Below are 25,678 nucleotides of genomic sequence, written 5' to 3' on the forward strand. Positions count from 1 at the left end.
TGTAATATTAAACAAAATTGCCTTCTGCTTGCTGTAAGGCAGGCAAACAGTTGTCATTAGTGTCATCCAGCAGCCCTTACATTAAGAGAAAAAGAGAAGCAAAGAGCTTTTGGCACATTGGCCTTCAATAAGCCTGAAAACGGAGTCATCTCAGGGACCTGATAATCCATGTTCCAGGATTTCTGCTATGTTATTATTTGCCAAGATGGCTGCAGATTCTACAGATTAGATGAAACAAATATGACCCCACTACTGAAGAGAGAGAAAACAAGGAACCATTCACCTATTAGCCTGACATTTAGGAAACAATTTTTTGTCTCTCAAGCGCCTTCTCCCAAGGCTCTTGGGAAATAAAACTGTGGAGCTATGAGAGAGAAATGTTTGATTGATCTAATGAAGTTCTAGATATTATATATATGTATATATACACACACACACACACACACACACACACACACACACATATATATACATACACATATATATATATATATATATATTGAGCGGAATAAATGAAGTGATTGTTATATTTTGATTTTTCAGAAGGTTCCCATGTAGAACGCTGGTGAAAAAGATTTGGATTGAGATTGAGCCAAGAGATGCAAAAGACTAGAAAGGATAAATGATTATCTTGGCAGGCTGTGAGGTACCATTAGTCTGCTGAGTCCACCCAATGACCACTCATTTCTTCTTTGGCTTGGCTTCGCGGACGAAGATTTTTGGAGGGGTAATGACCACGTCAGCTGCAGACTCATTTACACCAACCTTGCGTTAATCCCACATTTTATTCTTCAACTCCCCCCAGCAAGTTGTGGACACTGTGAGAGCCTACATAGAACATTGCAGCACAGAAACAGGCCCTTTAGCCCTTCTGGACAGTGCTCTACGATTCTGCCTTCCCACTGACCTGCATTATATCCCTTCATACTCCTCCCTTCCATGTATGCATGTACCTTTCCAAATTGTTTTTAAATGCCAAAATTCAGCCCGCATTTACCAATTCAACTTTCACCTGTCATGTTTCCTTTAAACATTTCCCCCTTCACCCATGTGCTCTAGTTTTGTTTTATTTCTCCAAACCTCAGTGGAATAAACCTGCTTGCATTTATTCTATCTATACCATCATAGACCCTTACAGTGGCCCATTCATCTACTCGTCGGTTGGGGAAATGGTGACCCCAAAGGAAACCAACGCGGGGAGAAGGTGCAAACTCCACACAGACAGCGGATTAGGGCGAGGGGTTGAGCCTGGGTCTCTGGTGCTTCGAGGCAGGGGCTCAGGTGGGAGGGGAGTACCGACTGGATGGGAAGCAGCTCACATAAACCCCTGCTCCACCTGGGCCCCTGACTGGATGGTGGGAAGGAAGGGAAAGGGCAAATCCTGCAGCTACCTCACCTCCCACCGGTCCACAATCAGTCACCATCTTGGTGAGCGAGGGAGGGCCGAACGGCTTCTTCCTCCCCGTTAGCCCCGCCCCCATCCGCCACTCCCACGGCTGCGCCAATCAGGAGCAGGAGGGCGGGGGGGGGGGGGGAGTTGGCGCTGGTCACGCGCGCGGTCGGGGCATTGCTGGAGACGACATGTCGGAGGGGAAGGTGGGGGTCGCCGCTGCCGGCCTGACGCCCGAGCAGCTCAGCGCCATCCTCTACGGCAAGCAACTCAGGTGAGGCCGGGCGGCGCCGGGGGGGAAGTACATTCCCGGCGGCCTGTGTGCGGGCCCTGCACCACTGGCGGCGTCGGCCTGCCCCCTAGTTTGGGGATTCGCCTCGTAGTGGAAAAACCCCGGCAGCTTGGAGGAACTCGGCCCGTCTTGAAGCGTCTGTAGGAGACAGAGAGGTTTCGGGCCTGAGCCCTCCATCAAGGAATAGCTGGACTGGGGGAGGAATCCAGACCAACAAAAGGTGATCATTGGGTAGGATGAGGGGAGTGAGAAACACTAGGCTCTTTTAAGCTGCAGCACCTGGGTAGCCAGATGCAATTACTGGGGCTGTAGGGGGGTCGACCCATTAAATCGCCAACCCGGTGGTTTAAGGGGGGAATCCCACCCCCGCAACAACGCGATGGGTGACGCATCACGCAAACTCTCGGTGGTCGGTCTTCCTCCGTCCTCCCCCACCAACTGTCCATCTCCCACTGTGAATCGCGCCAACCCCCGCTGCGGCAGCCGACCACCTCCCCCCCCACCCCCCCCCGGCACCCGACCCCCTCTGCCCACCCCCACCGCGGCAGTCGACCTCCCTCTGCCCCACGCGATCATGGTTTACCCGTCCCCACTGCAGCTGTGACCTCTTCCCCCCCCCCGCCCCCCATGTCAGTGACCTCACTTCCCCCAATTGTGCCCCCCCCCCGGGTAGCGACCCCTCTCTCACCCTGATCACAGGAGTAATTAGGTCAGCCATTTTTGTTTTCAAACCGCTGGTGGACGGACCTAGGTAAGTTTAACTGGGTTCCCTGACTGAGGTTGGGCAGGGACCCGGTTGATTTAGGAGCCCTCTTACTTGGTCGGTCGAATCCTTTCAAGCTGCCTTGTGAGTGGGGTGCTAACCAGGCAACTTGCTCAGTTAACCCCATTTTACAAGGTGGTTTGAAAGCACCTTCTGTGATTGTAGTAAATACATCGAAATGATGGAGGAACTCAGCTGCTCTATACAACATCTGTAGGAGACAAATATGTTTTTTGCACAGTTGCTGTGTTCCAGGAAGTTATTCCGAATTTCCCGGAAGGCAATCTCTGTAAAAAGATGGGAATAAGGACTCATTCCCGTTCTGACATTTTACCTCCTGGACCTGTAGTTTCACAGATCACCTGTGGTCTAAACTGAATTGCAGGTGATCCGTGAACAACGGATGCTGTGCTTCAACTATTCTGTCTAAACTGGTGGTGTGATACGGATATTTGGAGTTTTGGTCTTTCCTGTGTGAACGGCCACTCCCGGAAGGTAGGGAGACACTTCAGAGTGGAAAAATCATGCAATTTCTATGTGGGGGAGAAAACATAAAAGATATATTGATGACCTCTTGGGCCTGAACCCTTCTTCAAGGAAAAATCAGAAAAGGCAGTAGCAGGATGTATCAGAAAGTCTCAAATCAAAGACTGGGGGAGGAATCCAGACCAACAAAAGGTGTTAATTAGATGTGATAAGGGACTAGATAGAATTTATCATGTCTGTGCAAAAGGAAACGGAATAGAGAGATGACACCTACCCCTGTGACTGCAGGAGATGCTCCACTTGCTCCCACACCTCTCTCAGCACCATTCAGGGTCCCAGTCCTTCCAAGTGAAGCAACACTTCATTTGTGAATCTGCAGGGGTCATCTACTGCATCCTGTGGTCTCTACATTGGAGAGACTGGACATAGACTGGGAGAACACTTCATCAAGCACTTCGGTTCTGTCCGCCACAATAGCGTGGATTCCCAGTAGCCACCCATTTCAGTTTTCCATCCCATTCCCTTGCCGACATGTCTGTACATGGTCTCGTATTGCCAGACTGAGACCACCCGCAAATTGGAGGAACAACACCTCATCTTCTGACTGGGCACCTGATAACCAGATGGCATTAATAGAGAGTTCTCTGGTGTTGGTTAAAACCAAGCTCCCCCTGCTTCCCCTGTCATCTCTCCATTCCCTGTCTACTTATGTACAGACATGATAGATTCTACCTAGTCTGATAGCTCAGTCATTAAAGCACTGGTCTTGTAAACCAGGGGTTGCATTTCTGTGAGGGGCTTGACAAAGTGGCGACTTTGTCTTCCGTACTTTCTTTAAAGTTAAAGAATGTCTTGTATGTTACATTCTAAATGTAGTATTACGTGACAATAATGGAGCCTTTACCTTTTACCCTTATCACATCCAATTAATACCTTTTGTTGGTCTGGATTCCTCCACCATTGTTTGAATTCTGAGACTTCCTGATGTATCCTGCTTCTGCCTTTTCTGATTTTACCTTGAAGAAGGGCTCAGGCTCGACGCTGAAAAACCAACTGAGTTCCTCCAACATTTTGGTGTGCTTCACCTAGAGGAATTAACTTGAGCCACAGAAGATCTCATTGAACTTGCCCCTGGGCAGGGCACCTGGCAGGAGGGAGAATAGCATATCTGTGTACTGCAGGGGCTGCAGATTTTCTTGTTTATCTGCTATGCACAGTTCTGAGGGGGGAGGCTCCAATGACCACAGTGCTCAGCTCCATGAGAAGCGGTGAAGGGTTCAGAGGAGGTGTTTGAGAAAAGAATTCCACCCATAGGTAGATTGGAACCTGGAGTGCACAATATGTTAAGAGATGAGCTCCTGAAAGGTAGTGGGATTGAAGAACACAAGATATAGGAATGGAACTGGACCATTCAGCCTATCAAGTCTGACTATTTATCATGATTGATTTAGAACATTGGTGCACAGCATAGACTCTTCAGCCTATGATTTAGGAATACAGCAAGGTAACAGGCCCTTCTGACCCAAATACACCAATGTGACCAATTAACCTAGTGGTTCTCAGCCTTTTTCCTTCCACTCACTTTAAGTATTCCCTATGCCATCGGTGTTCTGTGATCAGTAAGGGATTGCTTCAGGTGGGATGTGAATGGGAAGGGAAGGTTGAGAATCACTGCTCTCGACCCAATTGTTACTGAAATATTTTGCTTGAGAAAAATCGTCGTTGGCCCATTTCCTTTGGAGTTATGAAACCGTACACATGACAAGTCAATTAGGTATAATTAAAACAGTGGTCTTCAAATTTTTTCTTTCCACCCACATCCCACCTGAAGCAATCCCTTACTAATCACAGAGCGCCAATGGCACAGGGAATACTTAAAGTGGTGTGTGAGTGGAAGGAAAAAGGTTGAGAACCACTGAACTAACCGCATACAGTTTGGGAACATGGGAAGAAACTGGAGCACCAGGACAACACTCAGGCAGACATGGCAACATCCTGGTGAATTTCTTCTGCATCTTCTCCAAAGCATCTCATCCTTTCTATAATGAGGCTACTAGAACTGAGCACAAAACTGCAAGTATGGTGGAACTCGAGTTTAGCAGAGCTGCACCATTACATCAATCCCACTAATGAAGGCCAGCACATCATACACCTTCTCAACCACCATATCAATCAACTTGCACAGCCACCTTGAGGGATTATGGATCTGGATCCCAAGATCCTCCTGTTTCTCTACACTGTTTGGAGTCTAGAATCAAATACTCTGCCTTCAAGTTCAACCTTCCAAAGTGCATCCCTTCATGTTTATCCAAATTGAATTCCATTGACCTCTTCTCTGCTACAGTAACCTACACTATCCACAACACCTCCAACCTTTGTCTCATCTGCAAACTTTCTGACCCCACTTTTTAATTCAAGTTATTTAGAAAAATCACAAAGAGTAGCAGTCCCAGAATAGATCTGTGTAGAACACCACAAGTCACCAATCTCAGACAGAACATTTCCTCCTATTTCCTGCAGGCAAGCCAATTCTGAATCCAAGCAGCCTAGGAACCATGCATCCGAAGACTTACTGAATGAACTTACCGTGGGAGGCTTTGTTAAATGTATTACTAAAATCCATGTACATTACATCCACCCCCTTTTCTTCATCAATTTCTTCTGTCATCTTGAAAATTCAATTAGGATTGTAAGGCACAACCTGTCTCACAAAGCCATGTTGACTGTTCCCGAGAGATTAAACTTCTCTAAATGCTCATAAATCCTGTCCCTAAGAATTTACTCCAATAATTATCCTCCCACAAATGCAAGACTCACTGGTCTATAATTCCCAGGATTCTCCCTCTGGACTTTCTTAATAATGGAGACTACACTTGCCATTCTGCAATACTCTGGTAATTTTCCTGTGGCCAGGGTGGACATAAGTATCATTGCCAAAGCCCCAGCAATTTCAAAGGTTCCTAGACATATAAGGCAATCGAACAACTGAAAAGTGGCAAAGCAGCAGGTATGGATGGAATCCCCCCAGAAGTCTGGAAGGCTGGCGGCAAAACTCTGCATGCCAAACTGCATGAGTTTTTCAAGCTTTGTTGGGACCAAGGTAAACTGCCTCAGGATCTTCGTGATGCCACCATCATCACCCTGTACAAAAACAAAGGCGAGAAATCAGACTGCTCAAACTACAGGGGAATCACGTTGCTCTCCATTGCAGGCAAAATCTTCGCTAGGATTCTACTAAATAGAATAATACCTAGTGTCGCTGAGAATATTCTCCCAGAATCACAGTGCGGCTTTCGCGCAAACAGAGGAACCACTGACATGGTCTTTGCCCTCAGACAGCTCCAAGAAAAGTGCAGAGAACAAAACAAAGGACTCTACATCACCTTTGTTGACCTCACCAAAGCCTTCGACACCGTGAGCAGGAAAGGGCTTTGGCAAATACTAGAGCGCATCGGATGTCCCCCAAAGTTCCTCAACATGATTATCCAACTGCACGAAAACCAACAAGGTCGGGTCAGATACAGCAATGAGCTCTCTGAACCCTTCTCCATTAACAATGGCGTGAAGCAAGGCTGTGTTCTCGCACCAACCCTCTTTTCAATCTTCTTCAGCATGATGCTGAACCAAGCCATGAAAGACCCCAACAATGAAGACGCTGTTTACATCCGGTACCGCACGGATGGCAGTCTCTTCAATCTGAGGCGCCTGCAAGCTCACACCAAGACACAAGAGAAACTTGTCCGTGAACTACTCTTTGCAGATGATGCCGCTTTAGTTGCCCATTCAGAGCCAGCTCTTCAGCGCTTGACGTCCTGCTTTGCGGAAACTGCCAAAATGTTTGGCCTGGAAGTCAGCCTGAAGAAAACTGAGGTCCTCCATCAGCCAGCTCCCCACCATGACTACCAGCCCCCCCACATCTCCATCGGGCACACAAAACTCAAAACGGTCAACCAGTTTACCTATCTCGGCTGCACCATTTCATCAGATGCAAGGATCGACAATGAGATAGACAACAGACTCGCCAAGGCAAATAGCGCCTTTGGAAGACTACACAAAAGAGTCTGGAAAAACAACCAACTGAAAAACCTCACAAAGATAAGCGTATACAGAGCCGTTGTCATACCCACACTCCTGTTCGGCTCCGAATCATGGGTCCTCTACCGGCACCACCTACGGCTCCTAGAACGCTTCCACCAGCGTTGTCTCCGCTCCATCCTCAACATCCATTGGAGCGCTCACACCCCTAACGTCGAGGTACTCGAGATGGCAGAGGTCGACAGCATCGAGTCCACGCTGCTGAAGATCCAGCTGCGCTGGATGGGTCACGTCTCCAGAATGGAGGACCATCGCCTTCCCAAGATCGTATTATATGGCGAGCTCTCCACTGGCCACCGTGACAGAGGTGCACCAAAGAAAAGGTACAAGGACTGCCTAAAGAAATCTCTTGGTGCCTGCCACATTGACCACCGCCAGTGGGCTGATAACGCCTCAAACCGTGCATCTTGGCGCCTCACAGTTTGGCGGGCAGCAGCCTCCTTTGAAGAAGACCGCAGAGCCCACCTCACTGACAAAAGGCAAAGGAGGAAAAACCCAACACCCAACCCCAACCAACCAATTTTCCCTTGCAACCGCTGCAATCGTGTCTGCCTGTCCCGCATCGGACTGGTCAGCCACAAACGAGCCTGCAGCTGACGTGGACTTTTTACCCCCTCCATAAATCTTCGTCCGCGAAGCCAAGCCAAAGAATACAAAAAATGCACAATATTCTTCAACTTTTGCTTGCTGTAATGTCAAACAAGGAATCGCCATGACTGTTGCCCAGCGCATGCATTAAGAGAAAAAGAAGCAAAAGCAAGTTCCTTCAGAGACATTAAGTGTCCATGGATTCTCCTCCAGTGCTCTTTCAGCTTCAGACTTCTGTTCAATCCATTGGTAAGCTGAGTTCCAGATCCAAAACCTCCAATACCATCTGGAAGATTTTGATGCATGAGACCCTTTGAGAGCCCTTCTTGCCCTCAGCACCATCTCAAAACCTGTTTTGATACCTAGCTCCGACGAGCCAGTCTCCTGCAGCCCGGTTTGAGTCACTCGACTGCAAGCCACCAGCAGCCTGTGTGAGTCCTTTGACCGCAACTTACCAACAGCATCGCTGGTTCGCTCCCATGGTCACTTTTTATAGGCTCATCTCCCAGGCTTCTCCTTCTCAGTGAGGGGTGTTCCCCTGTTTCTGGTGCCCTTTGCCAGTCTGCTGCTCTCCCGAAGATGACAACCACTCATACGCTGCCCAGCACAGGGCACAAACCTCAGTGGTTGCAGGATGTTTAGAAAAAAACAGTCAGCTCCTCTAGCAGGCAGTAGATCCCAGTGGAGCAGCGCTGTGTTTCTGCACCAGTGGCAGCACTGCCATTTTTTTGTTTCCTCCATAAGCTGGGATATATCCCATCTGGTCCTGGGGATGTCCATTGGAATGTTTTTCTCTTTCTTAACCTTGACATGCTCCAGTACATTAGCCTGTCCTGCATGGACTTCACATTCACCAAGGTCTCTCTCCCTGGTGAACAATGAAACAAAGTATTCATGTAGGGCCTCCTCTGCTTCCAGGCCCATATTCCTCCCCTTTATCCATAATCATTCCTGTCCTCACTCTATTCTTCACATACTTCTCAAGGTCTTCTCATTCTCCCTTCTTAGTGCTTCCTCGAGTTCCTTTCTGTCTACCCTGTAATTCTTTCTTTCTATCAGTGGACAAACCGATTCAGAACCACACAAATAGTCCTTAAACATTCTCCACATTTATGATCTGCATTTCCTGAGAACATCTGTTCCCAATTTACTCTCCCATGTTTCTGAAGAATCCAATTGTAATTAGCTCTACCCAGTTAAACACTTCCCTATTTTGTCGGCTCCTTTTCTTGTCCATAGAAATGTTAAAAGTCAGGGAGTTGTAGTCACTATCTCTAAAATGCTCCTGCCTCAAGGCCTGTCATTTTACTGGGTTCATTACAGAAAGGCATCTCCTCATGTCCTGTCCGCAAACTGTGTCAGGAATACTTCTTGGACACACTTGACAAATTCTGTCCCATCTGTCCTTTTTCCACAAAGGAGGTGCCAGTCAATATTAGGGAAGTTGAAGTCTCCAAGAATAACAGCCCTTTTTTTCATCTTTCCAAAATCTGCCTATTTTCTGCTTCTCTGTCCCCATGACAATTTTGGGGTCTACAGAATACTTCTATTGTAGTGATTGGTCCCTTCCAGTTTCTGATGTACCTTTAATGACTCAGTAGACAATCCCTCCACAACATCCTCCCTTTCTGGTGCTGTGATACTATCCCTAATTTGCAGGGGCACTCCCCCCTTCCCCCCTTTACCTCCCTCCCTATCCCTTTTGAAACACCTCAACCTCAGAACATGCATTAACCAATCCTGTCCTTGCAACATTTCTGTAATGGCCACAACATCGTAGTTCCATTGCACCAAGTTCATCACCCTACTTAATATTTCTCTCATGAAAGTACACACATTTCAACTCAACCAACTGACTGGATTTCTGCTCCATTCACTGCCTGTCCTTCTTCACCATCTCACTTTCAATTGCATCTAGCTTTTCACCAACTGCTCCATCATCTGATACAACACTCTAGTTCCCATGCCCCTGCCTACATAATTAAAACCCTCCCCAACAACTCCAGCATACCTGCCTGCCAGGATATTGGTCCATCAAGATGCAACCAGTCCCTTTTGAACAGTTCATACCAGAGGAGGTCCCAATGGTCCAACAACCATGCATTCATCCACCACAACTTGCTAATGCTACAGGCGGAAATCTACAGATTGCTTCCCATGAGGTCTTGCTTTTTAGCTTCCTTACTAACTCCCTAGATTCATCATTCGAGACCTCATCCCTTTTCCCAACTGTCATTGGTACCATGACTTTTGGCTGCTCCCCATCCCTTCCAAAAATTCTATGGAATTGATCAGTTGTCTCTAACCCTGGCATCCCTTCCACAGAATTTCCTATCTGTTCTCCTAGCCAATGAATCCCCTATGACTGAAGTGTCCCTGCTAGGTCACCCTTCCCCCAACCCCCAACCCAGCCCACCAGTATACTTGGTATTGAAGAGAACAGCCACAGAGGAACCCTGCATTCCCTTTCCCTCTTGTAGTTACCTGGCCACCTGCTTCCTAGAATTCCTGTGTATCACCACCTCTGCCTCCCAAATGATCTGTTCATCCAGCTCCAGTTCCCCATCTCGGTTTGTGTGGAGCTGCAGTTGGATGCACTTCTTGCAGGTGTAAAGGTAAAGGGTCCATTATTGTCATGTAATATCAACCGTGAGGCAGACAGAGAGTCGCCACTTTGTCCAGCGCCCTTCACAGCACCTGGTGTTCCTGGGCAGTCTCTCTACCAATTATTGACCAGCTCTGAGCATGCTTAGCTTCCAAGATCAGGCGTATTCAAACTATTACATGCTGTGTAGTCATCAGGGGCATTTGTGCTCTCCCAGATTACCCACATCATGCAAGAAGAGCATGGTACTGCCCTGGCTGCCTTTCCCACTGGTCAGACTGCACAAGAAAAGACATTAACCAACCTCACCTGTGCCTTTTTAAGGAAGCCTTTTTCCCCTTGTCACCTGCACCACCTCCTCAGTTTCTGTTCACACAGTGGCTGCTCCATCTTGGCTTTCTTTCCTTTCATTGGTTACAGTTAATCAGCCAATCTCATCGCTCTGTGCAGGCTTTAAATGGCCTGTTAAGGGAGCAGACAAGGATTTGTTCTAAAATCCTGTGACTGCTGTTTCCGAGCCCAAGATGGCAGCGCCTACGATTGGCAGGGGTCACGAGGGATTGCAGACTCGGGAAGCAGAGGACTAGTCCAGTGCACCTGAAAACGGGGAGAACCCCTTCCCTGCCCCGGTTTGAGAAGGAGAATCAAAGGAGATGATCACAACAGTGGACCGGTGAGGTGTTCTGCGGTTGAAGAACACACTGATGGGAGGCTTTTGCTGACTCGAGGTGAAGAACCCATGCAAGCTGCTGGCAACGGCAGTGGTCATAAAACTCATACCATGCTGTGGACAGCTGACGACTGGCTGAAACAACCAGGATGCGAAAGTGAGTAGAGGACGCTGAAGGCTTCCTGATCATGTTCTGGAGCTCGGGTTGGTGACGGATTGGACTGAAGTCTGTGTGGCTGCGGGTTTGCTGGAAGCAAATCCACAGAGACTCTGGGTGAACTCTCTTTTGCTTCTCTCCCTGACTAAGGGGCAACAAGCAATTTCTGCTGATAGCGATTCTTTGCCTTACAGAAGAATAAAGTCAATTTCATGTAATATTACACTTGTTTCATTTCATGACAATAAAGGAACCTTGAATCACACAAGTTTCACCTACTTTCACCAGTGCTTGTAAGGAGTCCTACTCTTGCTTGAACTATTGCTTCTGCTAAACATTCCCACCAAAGGGTGGCTAAGGATAAATAAGATTAGAGAAGTAAGTATGTGGGTCACATTTTGGTTTTGGGGGTGGGGGGAATAGAAAGGGTTTTGGGAAGAGGGAGCTGATTTGTTTCAGTGGTCATCCTTTGAACCGTTGCTGGCACCTGTGTCCTGGCTAATCGCACAGTAATAGAGAGGGGTTTGTTAAACTGAGGAGGGGGTGCAAGTTAAACAGGAAAGTCTGCAGACACTATGATTGTCATGTGGTAGTTCAAGTGGTAGTTCGAAGAATGAACTAGAATTTAAAAAGTGGTGGCACTGAGTAATGATGAGTATATGAGAAAACATGACAGATTACAGAAACTTGAGCTTTAACTTTGTACCCAAACACACCATCTGTTACAAGGTATAGTAAAACCCTGGTACCTGGCACCCATGGGGATCGGTAGATGCTGAATTAGTAGATTTTCCGGTTGCTTGAGACTTGCTCTTACAATGTCTAACTAATACACCTGCATTAAGAATAAACAGTTTAAAAGGCAAAAATACTACATTGTACTTAAAATGAACATGGAGCCGCCCAAAAGATAAACATTAGCACACTCGATAATTAACCCCCCCCCCCCCCCCCCAGTTAACAACACCTCTGACCGGGGTGACTTACTCAGCAGGGATAAGGAGACACTTTAAGAGAGTCACCTCAACAGTGAGCGGCATCAACCAGCTCTTCATCCTGGGCAACACCATGTCCACTTGACACAACTTTATTCAAACAGCTGCTATGAGCAAGCCACTCCACTGGCTGAATATTTCCTCTCATCTTCACCAAAGGTGGATACGTTACTTCAGAGAACATTTGCTTTTACAAATTTTAACTTGCATATTTTTCACCTATTTTATTCTTATTTATATTTTTTAAATTTATTTTCCTCAATTTTCTCCCCCCAGTTGTTTGAGAAGAGAAAGGAAACAAGTGAATTTGATGTAATAGCTATTGTAGGGATGTGGATGGAGAATGACTAGGATTGGAAACTCAATCTTCCAAAAGAATCACAAAGAGGAAGGATGAACAAGGAATGGTGCAATGTGAATCTGACTAAACCCATGTGCCTCCAATCCCTTGTCTGTTCATGCAGCATTGCTAATTCAGGGAGGAGTCGGCCTGGTGCAGAGTAGCATCATTGATACAGTGGGTACTGATATGGAAAAAAGGTTTGGATAATAAAGAATGGGGAGAGGAGCTCTGGTCCAAGGTATTTCTTGATAGGACAGAGCATAGATGGGGAGATAGCAAAAGATTTGTAAGAAGGGAACTGCAACCAACTATCATGGTGATCTTAATTGTCACACAGCGTGGAACCAGCCTTTTGACACAACACATCTATGTTAATTCGTTTATCAGCATTTGATCCATTTTGTTCTATGTTTTGGTGATTCAAATGTTTGTCTAGGTACATGTACTATGGGAGATTGTGTCTGCCGGACCCTATCAGTCAGTGTATCGCCGATTCCATCCACCCTCTGGAAGAATTTCTTCCTGTTGTCCCCTCCAAACCTGCCTCTTATCCTAAGGTTATACACTCTTGTTCTCGACATCTATGATGTTCATAATGTCTTATCTAAACTCCTCTTGGCCTTGTCTCTTCTGAGGAAAACAAATCCACTCTTTTCAATTTTTCCACAACTGAAACAGCTCGTCCCAGGCACCCAGTGAATCTCCTCTGCACCATCTTCATACTCCCAACAGCAAGTGTGACTGACATCTTTAACATCTCCCTGAGAAGCGCTGTGATCCCTACGTGCTTCAAAGCTGCCACCATTGTCCCTGTGTCAAAGAAGTTGTCTGTGTCCTGCCTCAATGACTACCACCCTGTCGCACTCAAGCCCATCGTCATGAAGTGCTTCAAGAGGCTTGTCATGGGGCACATCAGGCACCCGCTGCCCCCCTCACTGGACCCCTGCAGTTCGCATACAGATCCAACCGCTCTACGGACGATGCCATCGCCACTGCCCTTCATCTAGCCCTCACCCACCTGGAAAATAAAGACATATCCAAATGCTGTTTATTGACTTCAGTTTGGCATTCAACATGATCATATCTCAGTACCTGCTAAGGATGTTGGGCCTGCTGGGACTAAACACCTTCCTTTGCCATTGGATTCTCGACTTTCTAACAGGGAGACCTCAAGAAGTCCGGATCGGTAACAGCACTTCCAAGACTATCATACTGAGCGTGGAGACCCCCAGGGCTCCGTGCTTAGTCCACTGCAGTTTATTCTGCTGACCCACGATTGTGCAACCAAACACAGCTCGAACCACATCATTAACTTCGCTGATGACACAACCGTGGTGGGCTTGATCTGTAAGAATAAGGAGGAAGCATACAGACACGAAGAGCAGACACTAATGAACTGGTGCAGAGCAAACAACCTGTATCTGAACATTAAAAAAAAACAAAAGAGATGGCTGTTGACTTCAGGAGGGCCCGGGTAGATCATGCTCTTCTGACCATTGACAGCTCGACCATTGAGGTTGTTGAGTATCAAGTTCCTTGAAGTGTACTCGGCGGAGAATCTCACCTGGTCACTTAACACCAGCTCCATAGCCAAGAAAGCCCAACGGCTCCTCTACTTACTGCGAAGGCTGAAGAAAGTTCATCTCCCACCCTCCATCCTTATTTCATTCTGCAGAGGGTATATTGAGAGCATCTTGTGCAACTGTTTTGCTACCTTATTTGGAAGCTGTACCTCCTTGGACCACAAGACCTTGCAGAGGAGAGTGAAGTCAGTGGAAAAGATCATTGGGGAACCGCTTCCTAGCATGAAGGACATCTACTATACTTGATGCAGGCAGAAAGCAATGAACATTGTAAAAGACTCCACACATTCTGCATGTAAACTGTTCTCCCTTCTGCCATCTGGCAGGAGGTATCGAAGTAGTCGAGCCCTTACATCCAGAGTGGGAAACAGCTTTTTTCCCCAGGCCATCAGGTATAGGGCATAGTGTGCTGTGGACTTTCAGGGTATACATCTTAATACCTTAATATTTTAATGTGTTAACTGCTTTCATAACTTGTAAATATGCTCTGTGGTCCTGGAGAAATGCTATCTCATCTTTACATGGTATGAACCATAAATAAAGTTGACTTGACTTGACAAGGCTGCAGATGGTGGAATCAGGAGCAAAGACCAAACTGCTGGAGGAACCCAGCAGGTCAAATGTGATATCCTTTGTTTAAGAGAGGAAGACAAACAGTGGGAAGCTTAGCCAGTTGTTTAACATCTGTTGTTGGCAAGTTGCTGGAGCCTATAATCAAGGAAAAAATTGTTAGTCATTTATGCAATCAAACCAAGTCAACATGGTTTAATGGAAGGAAAATTGTTTGATGTATTTGCCAGAGTTCAAGGATGTAACTAGAATTGATTGAAAGGAGTACCTTAGCTGTAGTATATTTGGATTTCCAAAAGGCATTCGATTATAATGCCACAAAATATTGGTGTAGAAGATAAAAGCACATTAATATGATTCAATTTTTCACATGGAGATTCAAGTCAGAATAAAGGAGGCTTCAGCCTGGAAGGATGTAAGAAGAGGAGGAACAATTCTTGCCCTTCAATTATTGATGATGTATTAATGACCTGTAGCAGAGGGCAGAGTGTAAGGCATTCAACTCTGCCGATGGCATAAAAATAGATGGGAGGGCATTAGTAGCAATCTTTCAAGGATAATTAGAGTCTGGACTGGTTCCAGAGGACTGGATAATTGCAAATGTCACTCCATTCTTTAAGAAAGGAGAGAAGCAAAAAACAGGAAATTATAGGCTTGGTCAGTCTGACTTCAGTGGTTGGTAAGATCCTAGAGTCCATCTGGCTACTTGGAAGCCAAAGGTCAAAGTCGTTATGGTTTCCTTCAGAGTAGATCTTGCTTGACGGTACTATTGGAATTCTTTGAGGAAGTAGTGAGCAGGTTAGATATATACTTGAATTTTCAGATGGCCTGTGACAAGGTGGGCATATGAGGCTGCTGAACAAGTTAGAACCCCATGGTATTATGGGAGAGATAAAAGTGTGGATAGAAAATTGGCTGACTGACAGAAGGCTGAGAGTGGGAATGAAGGGCCTTTTCTGTCTGGCTGTTGATGACAAGTAGTTTTCTGCAGGGGTTGGTGTTGGGTTCACTACTTTTCATATTCACAAGATTGCAAGAAAAAGGAACAGAAGCAGGCCATTTGGCTCATCGAATCTGCTCCGTGAAACCTCCTGAGCTAAACTGTTCTCGCATCTCGTTCCAAGTTCCAGCCTTGTCCGCTATCCCATGATACCCTGACTAATTAGATACCTATCAATTTCCCCTTTAAATTCCCCTAAAGATCCTGCCTCCCCAACTGCATGTGGCAACGAATTCCACAAATCCACTGCCATCTGGCTAAATAAATTTCTCCTCATCTCTATCGTAAGTTGGTACTTTTTAATTCTAAAACTGTGTCCTCTTGTCATGGAATAGAAATTAGTATCTCTAAGGACATGGTCTTGGGGATATTGAAGGGATTGAAGGCCGATAAATCCCAAGGGCCTGATAATCTACATCCTAGGGTACTTAAGGAAGTGGACATTCAGATAGCAGATGCTTTAAGAATTATTTTCCAGAACTCGATAGACTCAGGATCAGTACCCATGGATTGGAGGGTAGCTAATGTTACCCCACTATTTAAAAAGGGGGGTGTAGAGAAAAAGCGGGGAATTATAGGCCGGTGAGCCTTACATCAGTAGTGGCCAAAATGATGGAATCCATTATTAAGGATGTAATAGAGGAGCATATGACTAGCAGAGAAGGGATCGGACATAGTCAACATGGATTTACAAAAGGTAAATCGTGCTTGACAAATCTATTGGAATTCTTTGAGATGGTGACAGGTAAAATAGATGGGGGAGAGCCAGTGGATGTGGTTACCTGGATATCCAAAAGGCCTTCGATAAGGTCCCACATAAAGGACTGGCATACAAAATCAAGGCTCATGGGATTGGAGGCAAGGTATTGATGTGGATTGAGAACTGGCTGGCAGATAGAAGACATAGAGTTGAGATAAACGGCTCATTTTCTGAGTGGCAGGCGGTGACCAGTGGGGTGCCACAGGGATCTGTACTGGGACCCCAGCTGTACACAATTTACATTAATGATCTGGATGAGGGGATTGGATGTAATATCTCCAAATTTGCAGATGACACTAAGCTAGGAGGGGTTGTATGCACTGAAGAGGGGATCAGGAAACTCCAGTGTGATTTGGATAAATTGGGGGACTGGGCAGATACATGGCAAATGCACTACAATGTGGATAAATGTGAGGTTATCCACTTTGGTAATACAAACCGGAGGGCAGATTACTATTTGAATGGCAATAGATTGGGAGATGGGGAAGTGCAGAGAGACCTAGGGATTCTTGTGCACCAGTCACTGAAGGTGAGCATGCAGGTACAGCAGATGGTTAAAAAGGCAAATGGTATGTTGGTCTTCATATCAAGAGGGTTTGAGTATAGGAATAAGGATACCTTACTGCATCTGTACAGAGCCTTGGTGAGAACACACCTGGAGTATTGTGTGCAGTTTTGGTCGCCTTATCTGAGGAAGGATGTTCTTGCAATGGAGGGAGTGCAAAGATGATTCACCAGGTTGATATGGAATGGCAGGAATAACTTGTGGGGAAAGATTGCGCAATTTGGGATTGTACTCACTGGAGTTTAGAAGATTGAGAGGGGATCTCATAGAGACATATACAATTCTGGCAGGACTGGACAGAATGGATGCGGAAGGGATGTTTCTAATGGTGAGGGAGTCCAGAACCCGGGGCCATGGTTCGAGGATAAAAGGCAAACCATTTAGGACCGAGATGAGGAGGAATTTCTTTACCCAGAGGGTGGTGAATCTGTGGAATTCATTGCCACAGAGGGCAGTAGAGGCAGGTTCATTGAATATATTTAAGAGGGAATTAGATACATTTCTTCAGTATAAGGGAATTAGGGGTTACGGAGAGAAGGCGGGGACGGGGTACTGAACTTTAAGATCAGCCATGATCTCATTGAATGGTGGAGCAGGCTCGAAGGGCCGAATGACCTACTCCTGCTCCTATCTTCTATGTTTCTATGAATCACCCAACAGGGGAATTATTTACATTCACTCTGTCCAATCCATTCATTATTTAAAGTGTTTCTATGAGTTCCCCTCTCATTCTTCTATATTTTATGTTACTAATACATGTTAATGATTTGGATGATGGAATTGTTGCTTTTGTGGCTGTTGTGCAAATAATCCAAAGATAGGTGGAGAGGCAGGTAGTGTTAAGGAAGCGAGGAGTCTGCAGAGGGAGTTGGCCAGGTTGGGAGAATGAGCAAAGTGGTGGATGGAATGCAGTGTAGGGAAGTTTATGGTCATGCACTTTGATAGAAGGAATAAATGTATAAATCATTTTCTAAATGGGGAGAGAATACAGAAATTGGAGATCCAAAGGGACTTGGGAGTCCTAGTGCAGGATTATCTAAAGGTTAACTTATAGGCTGAGTCAGTAGTAAGGAAGGCAAATGCAATGTTGGCATTCATTTTGAGAGAACTAGAATTAAAAAAGCAAGGATTTAATGCTGAGAATTTGTATGGTTTTGGTCGGATGACATTTGGAGTATTGTGAGCAGTTTTAGACCCCATATCTTATAAAGGACGTGCTGGTATTACGAGAATGATCTCAGGGTTGAGGTGGTTAATGCATGAGGTGTGTTTGACAGCTCTGGGCATTAGAAGGAGATTAGAAGGATGATGGAAATCTCATCTCAACGTACTGAGTATTGAAAGAGCTGGATAGAGTGGTCATGGAAAAGATGTTTCCAGAAGTGGGAGAGTCGAGGACCAGAGGACACTGCCTCAGAATAAAAGGAAGTCCCTTTAGAACAGAGATAATGAGAAATACTTTTAGCCAGAGATGGTAAATCCATGGTATTTGTTGCTTCAAATAACTGGAGGTCAAGTCATTGTGTGTATTTAAAGTGGAGATTGATATATTCTTGATTAGTAAGGGTGTCAAAGGGTATGGGGAGAAGGCAGGAGAATAGGGTTAAAAGGAAAAATACCTTAGTCTTGAATGGTGGAGTAGATTCACTGGGCCGGATGGCTTGATTTTACCCCTGTCCTGGTTTTATGATGCTGTGAAGATTTTTTTAATTAAAAAAATTTTTTAGACATACAGCACGGTTTCAGGCCATTTTGGCCCATGAGTCCATGCTACCCTATTTACACCCTATTAACCTACAAACCCTGGAACATTTTGAAAGGTGGGAAGAAACAGGAGGCCCCAGAGAAAACCCACGCAGACAAAGGGAGAACATACAAACTCCTTACAAACAGTGCAGGATTTGAACCCCAGTCCAGTTCCGATATTCAACTACAAGAGAACTACAAGGATTGAGAGAGTTGGTATAGGGTGGCACAGTTATAGCATATGGAAGCATGATTAGCATTGCAGTTAGCGCACTGCTATTACACAACATCAACGACCCATGTTTGAATCCTGTGCTGTCTGTAAGGACAGTTTGTACATTCTCCCCGTGACTGTGTGGGTTTTCCTCCCACTCTCCAAAAAACATGTATGGGCTTTGTAGGTTAGATTGTGTTATATGGCGAGCTCTCCACTGGCCACCAAGACAGAGGTGCACCAAAGAAGAGGTACAAGGACTGCCTAAAGAAATCTCTTGGTGCCTGCCACATTGACCACCACCAGTGGGCTGATCTCGCCTCCAACCGTGCATCTTGGCGCCTCACAGTTCGGCGGGCAGCAACCTCCTTTGAAGAAGACCACAGAGCCCACCTCACTGACAAAAGACAAAGGAGGAAAAACCCATCACCCAACCCCAACCAACCAATTTTCCCTTGCACCCGCTGCAACCGTGTCTGCCTCTCCCGCATCGGACTTGTCAGCCACAAACGAGCCTGCAGCTGACGTGGACATTACCCCTCCATTAATCTTCGTCTGCGAAGCCAAGCCAAAGAAGAAGTGTATTTGGGCAGCACGGGCTTGTGGACTTGAAGGGCCTGTTACTGGCCTGGATCACAAAATTAAAAAAATTAAATTAAAATTTGGCGAACAGAGTTTAATATAGGAGGAATCAAAAGACAGGTAATTGTCTAAATAGAGAGATTGCAAATGAGTAGAGGACAGAGGAATCCTGCTAATCTATGTACAATTCAAGTTATTAGGCAGGTCCAGTGACTCGTAAGAAGACACACGGTGTATGGCCTTTATTGCAAATGATTTGGAATTAGAATAGGGGAGGTTTGGTAACTTGTCAGGTGTTGACAAGGCGTACTTTGGCATACTAGCCTCTTTTGCAAAGGAGTTGGAGTTTAGAAGTAGAGAATGGTGTTGGTGAGGTTAAACCTGGAGGACTGTATACAATTGTGTTCTCTGAGGAATGACCTGCTGGATGTTGATATAGCGTCGTGGAGGAATACAGTTCATGGTGGAGGATGAGTACATAGAGGGATAAAAAACAGTGCAGATGTTGGCATCTTGAGTAAACGATGAGTCACTAGAGGGACTCGGTGGATCAAGCAGCATCCATGGATAGAAATGGTCTGTCGATGGTTAAGGCTGGAACCCTTTAAGAAGCCTAAAATAAAACGGGGGTGATATTATGTGCATGAAGGGGGAAAGAAGCTGGGGTGGGTCCCAGAGGTGATGGGACATTGGACAAAAATAGGAGAGGTGGAGAAACAGGTAGAGAGAAAGACATCTTTGGTTAAGGGGGAATTAGAAATGTAAGTGCAGGAGTAGGTAAAGATGAGATGGAAACAGTAGAACCAGATGGAGGTGGGGGTTACCTAAAATTGGAAAACTCAATGTTCATGCCTTTAGGTTTAAGGCTGTCCAGGGAGAACATGATGTGCTGTTCCTCAGGCTTGTGTTTGGACTCACCCTAACAATGTCACTGAAGAAATGGTTGAGGGAGTTGAAATGGTTGACTATGGGAACCTCAAATTTAGACCCACAGGCAGAAACCTGGTGTTGGGTGAAGCAGTACCCCAAATCTGTGTTTGGTCTCACTCATGTAGGGCAGGCCACACCAAGGACACTGAATGCAGTAGATTCGGTTGAACGATGTCCATTTTAAGCTTCACTAGTATGTGTCCTATCCCTCCATGCTGAATTGCCGATAGCAGACCTGAAGTATCACGTGAATTCTTAACCATCACCTCACTCCCTTCCCTACAGAAAGTGTTCCATTACAAGCTGTATGACAGCAGGGTCTGAGCTGATGTCCATTCTCCTGCTACGTTAAGCTTTCGTCCCATGGGGATGAGGGATTGGGAGCCATTCAAGAGCATCTCCTCTGATTCACCATTGTAATGGCACGGACAAGGTGCTCTGCAGAGTTGTGCCCAGGAGATGTGTCTACGAATAAACCAAGGTGCAGGTGGGAGGAATGGGGATAAAAACTATGGGTGTGAATGAGTATAAAAGCTGCAACCTGGAATATCTGCACTAGCAGCACAGCTCCATTTTGTATCACTGGGGTCTCTGCAGGGATTGGGCTCTGGATTGACTCTGCCCCTGTCATCTTCAACACAGCTCCTCAAGTTTGTTCCATCTTTGGAAACAAGAGCCCTCTTCCCACAAGTGTGCCTATTGGCATGTGCATCTGTGTGTGCCCGTGCCTGGCGCGTGCTCTGAGTGTGTGCCTGTGTGTGGCACTTGAATCTGTGTGCTTGTGTCTGGCGTGCGTGTGTGTGTTTGTGGGTGTGTGTGTGCACATGGGTGTGTATGTGTGTGGCTGTGCATGCCTGTGTCTGGTGTATGCATCTGTGTGTGCCTGTGTCTGGCCCATGCATCTGTGTGTCTGCCTGCGCATGTGTGCCTGTGTTTGGCGCGTGTATGTGCATGTGTGCCTGTGAATGGCACGTGTATGTGGGTGTGTGTCCCTGTGTCTGGTGCGTGTATGTGCATGTGTTCTTGTGTGTGTTCTTGTCTGTTACGTGCTTGGTATCTGGTGTGTTTGTGTGTGCACCTACGTCTTATGTACTTGTGTCTGGTGTATGTGTGTTTCCAGTGGATGTGGACCTGCGTCTGGTGTGTGCATGTGTGTAAGAGCTTTCTTTGTTGGGGAGCCCAAGGTGTGAGGACAAGAAGCATCATAAATGTGGTTAAATAATCTGTACAACATCATTGAAGAAATAAAGATGAGGCAAGATATTGCTTTATATTTTTTTAAAATAAAACTTGAACTTTTAGCATTTGATTGCAAAATTTGCCTTGATCTTTTGCAGGCCTCTGGATTTGCCGAATCGTGCTGTGGCAGCGTCCGTGGAGAGGGACTTTGAGCTGCAGGGTTATGGGTTTGAGGCAGCCTCAGAACAGCTCCGCCAGCCACGCATCATAAGAGTGGGACTTGTTCAGAACAAGATCGTCCTTCCCACGGATTCCCCAGTGTGTGAGCAGGTGCAGAATGCACAGGTTTATGTTAATGTGTGCACTCGCATGATGAGAAGGGATGGACAATTTACCATTCCTCAGACTGAGTCAGAGTTTGGCATCATGTCAATCTTCCATCACAACCCATTTCACCTGATCAGCCCAACCTCTGTTCCTTTCACACTCACATTGATCCATATTTTCCTCCGAGGTCTGCATACTCTTCAATCGTTCCGGCAACACTGAGCTTGCCCACGTTCACTTTGTTCATAGAAAGCAGGGGTCTTCTTTTCTTGTTCCATAGCAGAACTAATTCCAAAACTCCTTAGATAAGAAGCAAGCTCTGGTAACCATTTTTCCTTTGTGTCACGATTATCTTATAAAATCACAGTTTTGGACTCCACTGCAAATGAAAAAATTTCTTCAACATCTATCCCATTAAGTCCCTAATAAAAACACAGAAATGCTGAAGGAACTCAGATGATCGCACAGCATAAATAGGAGATAAAGATCTGTGACCTTTAATATGCGAGTTTAAAAGCAGGCAGGCGCCTGAATTAAAAGGCTGGGGAGAAGGAAAGAAGGGGCAGGAGCACAGACCATCAGACAATTGGATATGGATAGGAGGACAGAAGAGAGAAAAGTCAGAATTAATTGGGGGAGGGGAATTGTTTCTGTGAAAGGAGAGCTGGGGGAAAGGAGACGGATAGGTTGGGGGAGGGGAATTGTTTATGTGAAAGGAGAGCTAGGAGAAAGGAGACATGGATAGGTTGGGGGAGGGGGATAACTGAAACTGAAGAAATTGTTAATGCCACCTGGTTCGAGGGTGTTCTACTGTTGAGGTTCAAGGAATATGAGGTGTTCTTTCAACTTGCAAGTGGTCTCAGTCTGGCAGTGCATGAGACCATAGGCAGACATGTTGGCAAGGAAATGCAGTGGGGAAATTGAATGGGTGACCACTGGGAGATCCTTGCTATTTGATGTCTTTGCCTGCGAGAAGTCCATCCAGCTGGACTGCATCAGGGAACTGGAGCTGGATGAACTCTGGATCATTCAAGAGGTAGAGGGGGCAATAGGAGTTCTAGGGAGGCAGTCACACAGAGGAGGTGGGGGCAAGTAGCTGGGTGATGATCAGGAGAGGGAAAGGGAATAGGCAGTACAATACAATAAAACACTGGAGAAACTCAGCAGGTCATGCAGCATTCATAGGAAGTAAAGGGGAACCAGCTTTCAGGCTGCCCCCTTTGTCATGGTGTGAGCAAAAATCAGGCCGGTACCTGAATAAAAAGGTGGGAGGAGAGGCATGCAGATGAGCACTAGCTAACAGGTTTAAAAAAGGGTCACTGATGGAGAGGGGTGGGAGGGTGGAAGGGAAAATTGCTGGGAAGGTGAGCTGAATGGAGAGGGGTACTGAACTGGAGGAAAGAGAGAGGAAAAGAGAAAAAATATGAGAGGGGTCATAGTTTTAAGCTGAAAGGGGAAAGGTTTCGGGGAACATTAGGGTGAAGTTCTTCAAGAGAGCCACCGTGGAGAGGAGCGGCCAATCTCCGATGTTGGTGAGTCCCCAGAGGAGCGGCCGATCTCCGATGTTGGTGAGTCCCCAGAGGAGCGGCCGATCTCCGATGTTGGTGAGTCCCCAGAGGACCGATGTCCTCCCGACCGGCGCACACCAAAAATGGCTCTCAGAGCCAAGAAGAGGTGTGCAACTGCGCATGAGCGAAGAGTTGCACATGCGTAGTGCGCAAGTAAAAGAAAAGGTTAACGCTGATGGGAGGGGGACTCTGAGGAGCAGCCAGCTGCGGAGCCGCCAGCTGAGAGACGCCCAGTATCTGGGTGTTCGGATGGGGGAAGTAAACAAGAAAGAAGAAGAGTGGTGAGAAAGAATGAAGGGCTGGAAGAGAGTGAGTGGCAATGGGGTGACGGACAGTGGGACGACCTGTGGCAGGAGACCCAGCAGCTGGGAAGCCCAGCAAGGATACAGAAGCAGCTCACCAGAGAAGGATGAAGATACACACATAGAAGAGGAAGAAGACCAGGAATTTCAAAGGAAAGAAGGTAAAATAGAAGGACAAAGTTTAGATAAAGCCTTTTACGAAGAACAAATGAGGTCATTAAAAGAATGCCTATCAGAATTTAGTTCAATCAAAAGAAAAATGAAAAGAGCTGAAGACAATGCAAAGCTTAGAGTTGGTCATGAGTGAAATAGGGAAAAGAGTAGAAAATGTGGAGGAACGAGAAGCTGCTGTAGAAATAGAGATAGATGATTTAAGAGGGAAGTTGGAAGGGAGCAGAAAAAAAATGAAAGAAACACAAGATTTATTGTCACAAAAAATTGACGTATTGGAAAACTACAGTGGGCGAAACAACATAAAAATAGTTGGCCTGAAAGAAGGGTCAGATATGAAGGAATTTATAAAAGAATGGATCCCAAAGGTGCTGGAAACGACAGATTCACATGAAGAAATAGAAATCAAAAGGGCGCATAGAACACTAGTACCGAAACCGCCACCACATCAAAAACTGAGATCCATATTGGTAAAATTTCTAAGATATACGACAAGAGAAAACATACTGGAGCCGGCAAGAAAGAAGATGAGAGAAGAATATAAGGGACAAAAAAATATTTTTTTACCCGGTCATAAGTTTTGAACTTTTAAAGAAGAGGAAGGAATTCAACATAGCAAAAACAATCTTATGGAAGAAAGGGTATAACTTTATGTTAAGACATCCAGCAGTACTCAAAATATTCATTCCTGGGGAACTGAATAGATTGTTCTCGGACCCAAAGAAAGCCCAAGAATTTGCTGAACATTTGCAGGACAGGAGAAGAGAGGAGGAGGAGTGACAAGAAGGATGAACGGCAAGAAAATATGTTAAAATATAAAGTAAAGATAAAGTATATATAAAGATTTAAAGATGGATAAGAGAAAAGGAAGAAGGAAAAAAAAGAGATGTGTTATAATTATAGGAAAATAGTGTTCTCTGGGGGGGGGGTTGGGGGTGGGAGAATAAGGGTAACTGCGAAATCGGTTGACACTTGCGAGTTAGTTCGCAAACCAAACGGAAAGAGGAGTTGTGGTTACTGTCAAGGGATGGGAGGCAATCCAATGAGGGGAGGTTCACTTGAGGTTAAAGGGTTATTGCTTGTGGGGATTGTCTTAAATGCGTTGTCATATATTGATATTAAAAAGAACAGTAATGGAAAAAAGGGATGGAGGTGGTGAAGAGGTGGAAAAGAAGTGAAAATAAAGATATAAGATGGCCACATTGGACCATATGACTATAAACATTAATGGAATATATATATAACCAAGTTTAAGTGTATCTCACTGGGAAAAAAAATCACATATAATTTAAAAGACAAAGTTACAATGATAAACCTGGGAACCATATATGGAACATAACAGAGCCGGCCTAGGACCACCACTACCTAAAATGATAAAAAGATAAACATGATCAGATTTAATGTGAATAAGCAGATGATACGTCTTTTTTGTTTGTATTCCTTTTGTATAAAGATATTGTTTTATTGTATTTTATATGTCCAATATTTACTGTTTTTGGAGGGGGGTGGGAAGAGGGAAGGGAGGGATGGGGGGAAAAAAAGAAAATGTCACTGTGAATATTTAAAGAGGTGCATCTGTAAATATATTGGTTGATATGGTTCATAGTGCGATAAATAAAGAATTACAAAAAAAAAAGAAAATAGGAGCTTCTTTGGAAAGGATCGAGACTTGGATGGTATGTTGTTTCCCAGATGGCAGGATCAGAGGTGTGTCTGATTGAGTCCACAGAATTCTTGAGAGGGAGGGTGAGCAGTCAGATGTTGCGGTCCACGTTAGTACCAACGACATAGCTAGGT

The 25,678-nt window shown here is 45.6% G+C and overlaps 1 protein-coding gene across 3 annotated transcripts in view; it reads left to right on the forward strand.

The window, feature by feature from the left end:
• The first annotated feature begins 1,532 nt into the window (after positions 1-1,532).
• upb1 (ureidopropionase, beta) overlaps positions 1,533-25,678 on the forward strand; it is a 196,063-nt gene continuing 171,917 nt past the window's right edge. Inside the window, exons 1-2 of one of the 3 annotated variants that reach the window (XM_069933758.1) lie at positions 1,533-1,664; positions 21,672-21,843. In XM_069933758.1, the coding sequence (XP_069789859.1) occupies positions 1,582-1,664; positions 21,672-21,843 (255 nt within the window). In that variant the 5' untranslated portion in view covers positions 1,533-1,581. The remainder of the gene's footprint in view (positions 1,665-21,671; positions 21,844-25,678) is intronic. The other 2 variants (XM_069933759.1, XM_069933760.1) reach the window with 2 other exon arrangements.

Source organism: Narcine bancroftii, chromosome 4 (genome assembly GCF_036971445.1).
Source record: "Narcine bancroftii isolate sNarBan1 chromosome 4, sNarBan1.hap1, whole genome shotgun sequence".
Lineage (NCBI taxonomy): Eukaryota > Metazoa > Chordata > Chondrichthyes > Torpediniformes > Narcinidae > Narcine > Narcine bancroftii.